General features: G+C 40.8%; 1 protein-coding gene across 9 annotated transcripts in view; it reads left to right on the top strand.

Moving 5' to 3' along the window:
• The first annotated feature begins 2491 nt into the window (after window positions 1–2491).
• The window catches only part of UBN2 (ubinuclein 2), an 88632-nt gene continuing 79739 nt past the window's right edge, over window positions 2492–11384 (top strand). For 8 of the 9 annotated variants that reach the window (XR_009504959.1, XR_009504961.1, XR_009504960.1 and 5 more), the window contains exons 1-2: window positions 2492–3206; window positions 8875–8970. Coding sequence is in view for 4 of the 9 variants with exons in the window: in XM_059933257.1 (XP_059789240.1) it covers window positions 2730–3206; window positions 8875–8970 (573 nt within the window). In the remaining 5 variants the exon portion in view is untranslated. The remainder of the gene's footprint in view (window positions 3207–8874; window positions 8971–11384) is intronic. The other variant, XM_059933256.1, reaches the window with a different exon arrangement.

The following is an 11384-nucleotide window of genomic DNA, read 5'->3' as shown; positions in this document are numbered from 1 at the left end:
GATCCAAAGTCCTGAACTTGGCTCTGCCACCTCAGAGGCTCAGGCCTGACACCCGGCCAGAGCACCAAGACCCTGTTAGCCACACAGCAGTGAATGTGGCAGTCTCCATCATGAAGTCAGATTATGAGGGCCTACAATAGCCATTCAGCGAGAACAGGCTGACTTCGTAGCAATTTGTCTACGAGGTTGTCTCCAGCAGCCGGTGGCTAAAAAAGTAGGTGTCCGCATGTGCTGCCAGAATGTTAAACGTTTGTATAGCAGTCTTCGCTGTGTTCAGTCATGGATTCGGTACAGATCATCTCAAGAACACCTTACTCTCGCAAGGCTGTGTGCTTGAAACAGTTCCTAAGCCTGAGGGTCTACAAGCTGCAGGAAGACGAGACCACCCGGGGCAGCCTGCAACCCATGATTCTTGCCACGAACCCTGCTGCTGCCGTCGTGGCATCCAGCTTCCCCCTCTGCTGCTGGAAGAAGGCAGAAAAGTCTGCCCCAAGACAGCGGACACGGCGCCATGCCTGATTTCACTTTTTACATTTAAAACTTTGATTCATTAGATATTTATCCTTCTGTAAGGTGTGAAATACAATTTTATTCTTGTCTCAGATTTGTCTCCTACATCTTTCCCCATCTTGCTCACTGTGCTCCATCCACTCTGACCTTTTGGCCAATTCACCAAGTTCACTCCCTACACAGTCTTTTTGCAGTTGCTTTTCTTTCTTTGTGATATTCTGCCTTTGGATCTTCCCAAGACATTCTAGTCTTAAACGTGTCTTCCTCAGAGAGGAATAACATAAAAAGTACTACCATGACATTGAACTGTCTTGAAATCTACCTATTTATGTTAATTCTTTTTGTCTCTGCTATTGTCAGTTAAGTTTTTCCTATTGTTTAACTCCACAAGGCAGCCATTTTAAGCTTATTGCTAAATTCATTTTGGGGAAGATGGGAGACAGGGATTTGGGGACAATCCGGAGGCTCTGCCTCTAGGATAGAACATTAATGGAAAGGCATTAAAGGATCAGATTGATTTGCCCTTTTTCTATAAGTACACTTCTCCATAGGTGCAAGATTACCACACCCTGGATTGAACATAAATCTTCAACATGAGATTTGAGAGTTTGTAAAATTATCAAAATTGCTATGAAGATGTGTTAGATACTAACTATTCATAAAAAGGTATGAGTAGCTTGATCTCACAGGATATTTTATATATAACAGAAACAGAATGACTGATCTTACAGCATTACAGTTAGATAGCATGAATATCTTACACATTTTAGGTAATCTAATATTTTAGACAAAGATATTCTGACTTTGCATTGAACAAGAATTGACTTTGACTTCTTCCCAGCCTCTTCGAAGGCCCTCACTACTCCAAAAAAGTATTTAGGATTTTCGTATGAGCAATTCAGAACTGGGAGGGAACATCATACCGTTGATTCCAACACCATCCTTATACAAATAGGGAAAGTAATAGGAGGGCAAAAAACCGGAACCTATTCAGAATTCATCTATGACATCACACTGACTCAAAGAGTCATCAGTAGGTGTTAACATTGTTAATCCGGTTAATGGAATTAACAGAAGGTGTGGAAGGCGAGCCCTTAGATTTGTTTTCCATTAAATGGATTAAAACGGATGGTAATCCTCATTCTTTTAAAGGTGAATTTCAATTAATTACAGGTGTGACTATGAGGCGTTCCCAATTAAGGCTCCTCTCCTACCCGAAATGGGTCATTTAGCATTCTACTTTCAAGAGAGTACGTCCCATAAAATACCAACAAACTCTGTTGAGAAGGGTCTTTTTTAAAAAATTAATTTAAACAGTTTAGACTTTATGAACGAGCCCATGTTCATTTGCGTGTTCAATTTCCCAACTGCAAAACGTCACTGAGCATTTTAGACCGTGTCACACAATCCCCCCTGAAGCCGGGCGAGAAAAACAGGAGTCGGTTTAGGAAAGGGAGGCCTGTGGGATTCAACGTCGCGCTTTGCGCAGGGAAGCCACAGGGCGAGTTCGGCCGGAGTTAGCCATTTCCTTTCTTCCCCCGATACTTCGGGCTGCGGGGGTGCTGGCCCGGCATACACCGAGGCTGGTCCCTGCGTCCCTCTACCCTTTCCCCGCATCCGCCTTGACTGAGCAGCTGACAACTCCAACTCTCTGAAAGCGAGAGCGGGAGACGACCGGCGCCATAGCCAGATCCGTCCCAGGCACATCTCGACGCTCGCCTTTGGACGAGCCCCAAACGCGCCTCTGGTTTCCAGGTGCGAATAGGAAGCTTCTCCGGAAACCCCAGACCCCTCCCCTTTAGGAAGGGCGCAGACGGCGTCTCTGTTTCCAAGGAAACCGGTCTTGCCATGACGTCACTTCCGCTGACCTGTCTGGACTCCAGGCTGTTGGGAGGAAAAGAGGAAAACTGAGCCACAGCCACGACGGTGGATGTGAGCGTCTCCTGTCTGCGCATGCGCCCGCTCAGCGGCCTGCTTCTATTTATGTGGGGGATCCAACATGGCGGCCGCGGCGACCCTGGCGATGGCGGTGGAGCCCATCAGAACATAGTGGCGGGGAAGGGGGCACAGTCCGCACTCACGGTGGCGTCGGCGGCGACGGCTGAGGGTGGTGGAGGGAAGAAAAGCGACGGAGAGCAAAAGGAAGGGCAGGCAGGCAAACAACTCGGCGTAGAACCGAGCGCCGGCTCGAGCGAAGGCAGAGGGCCAGAACAGTGGGGATGGCGGAGCCACGCAGAGTAGCGTTTATTAGCCTGTCACCGGTGAGGCGGCGCGAGGCCGAGTTCCCGGGGGCCGAACGCGAGCCCGACTACCCTCGCGAGCCCCCCCGACTGGAGCCGCAGCCGTACCGCGAGCCGGCCCGGGCGGAGCAGTCGGCCCCGCGGGAGGTTGCCCCCCGGTCGGACACGCAGCCCCCGCCGCGGGAGAAGCCGCTCCCCCAGCGCGAGGTCAGCCGCGCCGAGCCGCCCATGTCGCTGCAGCGCGAGCCCCCTAGGCCCGAGCCGCCGCCGCCGCCGCCGCCGCTCCCGCAGTTGCACTTGCAGCCGCCTCCGCCGCGGGAGTCGGCTTCCCGGGCCGAGCCGCAGCAGAGGCCGCCGAAGGAGACAGTGCGCCTGGAGCTGGTGCTCAAGGATCCCACCGACGAGAGCTGCGTGGAGTTCAGCTACCCGGAGCTGTTGCTGTGCGGAGAACAACGGGTACAGAAGATCCCTCCCTCATCCCCCAGACCCCGGGAGCCTCAGGACCCGTCCGCCTCCCCCAGTGGTTTGCACCTTCCGAAGCCCACCTTGCGTGTCTCGGGTCGCCCCTGAGGGTGGCTGGAGGGGGCAGGGGCCGAGCGGGTGGACGGGCGGTTGGTGCTGCTTTCCTCTGGTCCCCAGGGTTGGCCGAGGCTCCCACCCGGCTCCACCAACCCCCCCCCCCACCCCATCGTACGCCCGCTCCAAACGCTGTTCCAAGCCGGCTTCCCTCTGCACCTTTCGAAACCTCAGGTTTCCTCTCGGCTTCCCACAAAAAAATCTGGGGGCCCTGCACGTTGCGTTGTTGGGTTTTGCTTGCGGAGCTCCAGTTGGGGGACACGCCCCCCAGTCTGAAGCAGAGAGATTGTGTAACCCCTCCAGTATCATCCTTACCTTCATCGCTGTTGTGCTGGGCGCTGAGATGTGCTTCTGAGCGTGGGGTATTTGTCTTAATTGAAAGGGGATTTAAAAGTAATCTAAACATTTTCAGAGTAAGGATTCCACTTTAGGAATGGAGGTTACGTGGGTTAGTTACGTGGTTTCTCATTTTTCTCTCTCTTGTTGATATTGGTAAACCTTTTTAGCTTTGTTTTCTCTAGTGTTCATACAGTAATTGAATGGGAGGGTGTCTCTTGTTGTATTTGGTGCCTACCATCATATCCTTATTTGAGTACATATCATTAGTTTATTGGTCCTACTTGGAGGATATTGCACTTGGCCATTGTAATTTTTGGAGAGTGATGAAAAAAAACTTAGATTTGAATTTCTAAAAACTTTATTGAAAATATATAGGTATGCCTTTGGTGGAACTGGTGAACAATGGAGATAGGAGAGAGGTTCGTTGGTAACTAATTTTTATTGTTGTTGGTTGGTGATGTTCAGAAGTAAACTAGAAAGGGAAATGGTAGAGTAACGATAATAAGAGAACAGTTTCCTCTGTTGTTTAGAGACTGTGCTCTTTATTAGGTTTTGCTTTAGCGCAGATCTAATGGACTCCAGAAGTCACTTGTTTTATTTTCATCCTCAGTTATCTTTATAGTTGAAATGAATAACTTAGTTTAAAAATATCATACTAAACAACGTCACTAGATTTTGTTTATTGTAAGGCCAACTAATCTTTTGATCATTATTTACAGCTACTGCTGTGTGGTCAAACCAAAATGAATTGTTAAGGATAGAGGTCATTTTGGTCATTTCCACATAACATTTTGTGCTTTAGATTCACTTTAGTGCCCCTGTCGTTTATAAAATGATGCCATTTTTTTCCCCCAAAGATTTTTGCGAATACTGGATTGGAGCATTTTTCAAAAAAATTGTACTATGTTTGCTCTTCTAATCTATGTAGACTTGCAGTTTTACTTCCTAATCTACTTCATAAGTTACAGGTGATTATATTTGGGAAAAATACATAATAATGGCTAACATTTACTGATTTCTTAAAGCGTGCTAGACACAGTTCTAAGTGTGGTACATGGCTTGTGGAATTTAGTCCAGCAGAGCTCCATGAGACAGACACATTTATCCACATTTTGCAAATAAGGAGGCTGGTGTACAAAGTGCTCATATGTAATCTTATTAATACTTTTTTCCATGCTAGTACCAATTCTTAGTAAAACAGAATTCTTACAATTAACTCATATAGTTTAAATTTAGAAAGTCCTGCCGAAATGAACTGAAATGAGAGTTATAGTAGATATACAAAGACCTCTGTTATGACCCTCTATGCTGTAACATTGATGCTATGATAAACTAATAATAGATATGTATCTTTTAATTATAAGTATAAAGTTAATTTTGATACCCTATCATATTAACTTGATAATATCAGAATTAATAGTTTCATGTAATAGGAGAAAGGTGAATAATTCAGTTTAATTTTTCTGTTTACACTATCAGTTTGGGGTATTTTAGTCCAGATTTCTTGTACATTCAGCCATATATCATTTGTCATATTCCACTGAACCAAAAAATCCATTGCTTATACAGTGTACCTTTGCAACAAAGATTTGCCAGATTTTCCTATGATTACTCCCAGTGAACATATTTATTACATAAGAAAGTGTAGAAAACACCTTTCTAAATGAAGTTGTCACATTTCCATGAAAGGAAATCCTAGGAAGAGAAACCATCAAAAAGCAAAATGTAAGCAATAGAATTGATCTGCAAAGTGGTGATTCCCAAATTTGGTTTTTCTTCCCCTCAGGAGGAGTCCAGTTTATTTTTAGTGATGTTGTAATATTTTCAAAATAGTTTTAATTTTAAGTTATTGTAATTGAACGACATACTACGTAGCAGGGTAAGAGTAGAAAGGGGAGGAAAAGAGATCTTGTAAAATTAAAAGAAGAAAAGTTTCTCAAATTTTGAAATAGCCATCTATCACCCAATAAGATTTTACTTGATAGGTGTAAGTATAAAAAAATCGGTTACATGTGACTACCATCTGTACTAGGGTGAATTTAAATCATCCCCCTTCGTAAATACGAAATGAACAGTAAAACCCCAATTAACCGAATGCAGTCAGAAATTTTTCTAAACTTACTTCTTATTAATACGGAAAAACACGATTAAATGAGCATGTGTTGGCAAAATATGGAAAACAAAACCTCGTCTAGGTTGTCAGGACACGGGTTAGCTAAACCCTTAACCTTGTTATCTGTAGAGTATTGATCCTTGATTGAGGCTGAGACATTGCAGTCATCTCTATCCTGAAAGATTAATTTGTTCACCATTTCTGGCTAAGGGGAATTGATACACAAGAAATTCTTTTTTAACTCTTAGTAAACCAGAAAATCACTTAACCAGAAAACATCTTCCTATAAACATGATTAATTGAACATTTAGTATAAAAAGAAAAGTAAATGATTATAGTGTTAATGTGATTATACTGTTACCAGAGAATTCGATGATATTCCATTGCTTGTCATACTGCATATTTCAGATAACGTATATGAAAGCTCTCCTGAAAATGATGTTAATGAGTTAACGTCAAGAGACAGAATCATTGGGTCAGTTTTGCCTGTGGGTGGTTGGTAATTTTGGTATTTACTAATTGTCAGATCTTTTCACCTGAAAAACGTAAAGCTTACTTGATTGTGGGTAGGCGTTATTTCTTAACTGTGAAAGAAAGGTGACTCAGTTTTCTTAAGTTTATTTTTATAGACTAGCAAGGGTAAATAAGAGATTTACTTTTGCTGCCTATATAAAGTCTACATAAGATAGTTCAGAATGGTGTATAAGGTGATTCTTATTAAAAATATATATTCATGTGTTTATATTTGCACATATAAAATGGGTCAGACCAGTAGTAAGACCTAGTATTTGGACTTCATAGTGACATGAAGGAAACTGTTTATAATGGCAAGCAAGTCATGGTGGTTGTTTACTCTCCTTAACTTTAGTCTCAAGTTAAGGCTATGCCCTGAATATGCCTAGTACTTCTTATTTCATCACCAGTCTATTTCTGCTAGTTTGTTTCCTTTCAGGTCATATTTATATTTTCCATTGGTAACTCCTATTGGGATAAAGGATTCTATAAATATATTACTTATTATAATAGATAATTTAAAAAATTGATTCAAAAATTCCTTTAAGCTTTAAGATGTATCCTTTAATTCTAATGTCCTAGGTATGATGAATTGTTTTGTATTCATTATGTCCATATTTTTCTGTCATATTTTTAGATTAATCATGTCTCAGCCTTAATAGCCAGGATCATGTATCTCAATTTCAAACTGTGCGAATCTTCATCCCTTCTGCATTTTTTCTTGCCCTTCAGGGCAAATCTGTATCTAATATTTCAGCTGTAATATATTTTCATTTTTAATTACTGCTTGAATATGCTACGTCAGTAATAGCATCTAGCCTTTTTTTTTAATGAACTTCTTAGTTGTTCATAATTAGATAAAAATAGCATTTTTATCCACATGTAGCTCCTTGTTTTGGGTTTTTTGTATATTGAAATATATATATGTGTATGTGTATATATATATATATATCTATGAAATGTGTCTGTGAAAGTAGTAAAGGATGTGATATATCTTTTTGTTTGTTTTGGTCAATAGATGGTAAATGTGGGATCCTAGCTCTGTGTGTGTGTGGGGGGGGTATGTTTTTTTTTTAATTTATTTTTTATAAATGTATTTATTTTATTTATTTATTTTTGACTGCGTTGGGTCTTCGTTGCAGTGCGCGGTCTTTCTCTAGTTGCAGCGAGCATGGGCTACTCCTCATTGCGGTGCGTGGGCTTCTCATTGTGGTGGCTTCTCTTGTGGAGCACGGGCTCTAGGTGCACGGGCTTCAGTAGTTGTGGCACGCAGGCTCAGTAGTTGTGGCTCCGCGGGCTTTAGAGCACAGGCTCAGGAGTTGTGGCACACGGACTTAGTTGCTCCGCGGCATGTGGAATCTTCCCAGACCAGGGCTTGAACCTGTGTCCCCTGCATTGGCAGGTGGATTCTTAACCACTTTGCCACCAGGGGAGCCCTTGTGTGTGTGTTTTAAACCATGCATTATAGTAGATTTTCACTCTCCTTGCTAGAAAGAAGCTGTGATAATATAATCTGTTTGTAGCTATTGAACTTTTGTGCTTTGTTTACAAGTTGTATGTATTTTCTGAATGGATATTCATTGACAGGATGTAGGTGATACAGAGGTTGTCAATGCTAGGCCTCAACAAAAAGCTGTAGCAGCTACAGATACTCCAGTGCTAACTCAGGGCAGATGATTAAATGTTGATTGTAATAACCTAGATTCCAATAACCTTTTAGAAGCATTGTCTGACCAAAGTGGTTCATCTTTATTGAGAAGATCTCAAACTAGAGTTATAGGTGGGATTTTCATGTTTACCTAATTTTCTTGGGTTTCTTTGGCCTTTTTATTTTGGATGGGGTAACCATAGATCATTTTGTGGGTGAAGACAGTTTGAAATGTTGAGTTCTTAACCACCAAAAAACTTTAGAATGTGTAAGAGTTCATTAAAACTGCAAATATTTTTGCTATAAACCAACATTTCATTCTAGTTCTTTTGTTTTTACTTTTGAATTTTTTATTTTCTAATTTTAAAATATTTTAATTTTTTAAATGACGTGTAATTGATTTACAGTGTTATATTAGTTTCCTTTTTAGTGACTTTTTTATTAAAAAATTTATTTTAAATTTATTTATTTATTTTTGGCTGTATTGGGTCTTTGTTGCTGCGCGTGGTCTTTCTCTACTTGCGGCGAGCGGGGACTGCTCTTTGTTGCGGTGCGCGGGCTTCTCATTGCAGTGGCTTCTCTTGTTGCAGAGCATGGGATCTAGGCACGGGGGCTTCAGTAGCTGTGGCACGCAGGCTCAGTAGTTGTGGTTCACGGGCTCTAGAGCACAGGCTCAGTAGTTGTGGCGCACGGGCTTAGTTGCTCCGCAGCACGTGGAATCTTCCCGGACCAGGGCTCGAACCCATGTCGCCTGTATTGGCAGGTGGATTCTTAACTACTCTGCCACCAGGGAAGTCCCTTTTTAGTTACTTTTTAATGCTTCTAACTTATTTGTTAATATTTGGAAAAATTGACTCATTTTTTAAATTTAGATATATTCAACTCTGGTTGAAGTAATATTAATACTTCTATTTCTTTTACCATTCACTTTGAAGCAGAAGAAGCCCGTTTACACGGAAGACCCATTCAATGCTGATCATCAAGAGAGGCAAGAAGTGGAAATGTTGGCTAAGAAGTTTGAAATGAAATATGTGAGTATAATAAACTTTTCACGTAGGTAATTTTATCCTGTTGGCCTATTTTTTTTTTTTCTGTGACAGGTTGGGAAGGCTGATAGCATCCATTGCTCACATTATCTTGTTCTAACAGATTGAACTGCAATAAATTGTTAGATGGTCCTATAAAGATTCTGATAGGTTTGTGATGGCTGTAATAGTAGCTATCATTTATTGTACTCCTTCTAGAGTTCAGGCAGTTTGCTTATCATCATTATCTCCAATCCTTATAACAACACTCCAAGGTAAGTAATATGGACCACATTTTACAGATGAAGAAACAGGCTCTGAGCTTAAGGTTGAATAACTGATCCAAGGTCACACAATGGCAAGAATGAGGCTGCATGTCCAGGTCTGTCTAGCTCTAATCCTTTGCTCTTTCCACTGCCATTGAGAACACTATTTTAATTCCTTTGGTGTACTAGTTCTCAAGCCTTCCTGCCTCTTAAGAGTTTAAGAGAATGCATGTGTGTACTTCTAGGCCACTGGGTTCAGGATCAATCAGAAGCAGCATGAAATTTCTTTATAAGTATCTTGTCTACCTTAAAATTCATGTGCATTTTATATTCTTTGCCACAGTAGATTGGTGTTTGTTTTAATATAAAAATAAATTTGAATTACCTGATTGTAAAGTTGCTTAATGTCATTCTCAATTTTTCTAGTATAATTGACTTTGTTGGAAGATCCCCCCATCCCCTCCCCATTTTTATCTTATGGCTTTAATTACCCTTTGTCTCTTTGCTAAAACATGACCCAGGAGAAGCAAGACCTTACCCTTTGTGGTTCCCTTGTGAGCATTGAAAAGTATCTCACAGAGATAGGATATCAGCTCACACTAGCTCTGTCATTCATGTTATCTTCAAAATGCAGCTACAGTCTTGGTGGACACTTGTTGGCTCTTTGCGGTAATGAAGAAACAGTTTGGGGATGGAGAAAATACATGAGAATATTTTGAAACGTGGGTCAGGTTCTAGGCCATACTTTGCCAGCTACTAGTTGTGTCCATTGGTGAGGTTATTTAACCTCTTCGGGCCGTAGTTTTCTTATCTGTAAATTGAGATGTTCAGGTTTTTCACAGCCCCTTCTGGCTCTGTATTCTGTGGCTGTATAATATCTTTAGGGGTGGACTAATAGGTGTTTCCATGGAAGGAATAGCCAAAGTTGTTACATTTGTAGTGTTAATTATCATACAGTGTTCTCAGATTATAAATCCTGAAATAACTGTCTATACTTTTTATACAGATTAATACATTGGTTAAATTTAATGTTTTAACCAGTTAGTACATTTACATGGTTCAAATTCAAAAATGAAAAAAAACATAGAGTGAAAAATCTTCCTTTTATGCTACTGTCCACCCACCTAATTTCACTTCCTAGTGGCAAGTAATATTCTTGGGTGTCCTTCCAGAGATATTTTATGTGTATCTCTCTATATACATTATTTCTCCCCCTACCCCACACCCCTTTTTACACATGTTACAGAATGCATTACATGGTTCTGCTCTTTGCTTTTTTCATTTACTATATCTTGGAGATTTTTTTCATATCAGAACAAAGAGAGCTTTCTCTCTCTCAGTTTTAAGGCTACATGGTATTTCATGGTATGGACATATCACCGTTTATTTAACTAGTCCCCACATAATTTCAGTTGTTTCCAAAAATTTACCCTTCTAATAGTGCTGCAGTAAATTACTTAGTAGCATGCCATTTCACACATTTTCAAGTTTATCTTCAGAACAAATTCCTAGAAGGGGAATTTTTAGGTCAAAAGATTTATGCATTTATAGTTTTGGTATATACAGTATTATCAAATTACCAGTTTCTTCTCCCTCCAACACTATATTAGAGTGCCTTTTTTCCCCATGGGTTATAACACCAAGGATTAGATTGCCCTTTGCAAGTGGAAAATTCCTAGCATATCCTGTAAGTAATGTACCACACGGTTACCATTGAATCTTATTGGGAAGCTTTTGGATAGTTCTTGGCATAGAAAAACCAGTGTTCTGAAGAAGTTGGTTGATGTGTAAAATTGTTTAAAATAACTGGGATATATCCAAGCACTGTCATTGTGCAGGGATAAAATGTTACTCTTGTTATAATCCAAATTAATGGGCTGTATTTCTTCTCTAGATTTTTATTTTGGCTACTGACTCTCTTATTTCCATTCTAAGTAGAGATTTAAAATGTCCTACCTCATGAAGGCTTTATGTGCATAAACCTAAAAGCATGCCATGAATATTATATCTGTGAATGTTAAATATGCATATTATAACAAATTATTTGGAACGTTTTAAGAAAATCATCAGGCTAAAAGTGACCTGGGAGAAGATATCTTGCCAGCTCTAGGCTCTAGGCTTCACAAAAGATCACTCTTAAACAGCAAAGATTTT

This window comes from Balaenoptera ricei, chromosome 9 (assembly GCF_028023285.1).
Source record: "Balaenoptera ricei isolate mBalRic1 chromosome 9, mBalRic1.hap2, whole genome shotgun sequence".
Classification (NCBI taxonomy): domain Eukaryota; kingdom Metazoa; phylum Chordata; class Mammalia; order Artiodactyla; family Balaenopteridae; genus Balaenoptera; species Balaenoptera ricei.
The sequence above is the reverse complement of the archived record's forward strand: the minus strand, read 5'-3'. Positions and strand labels throughout refer to the sequence as shown.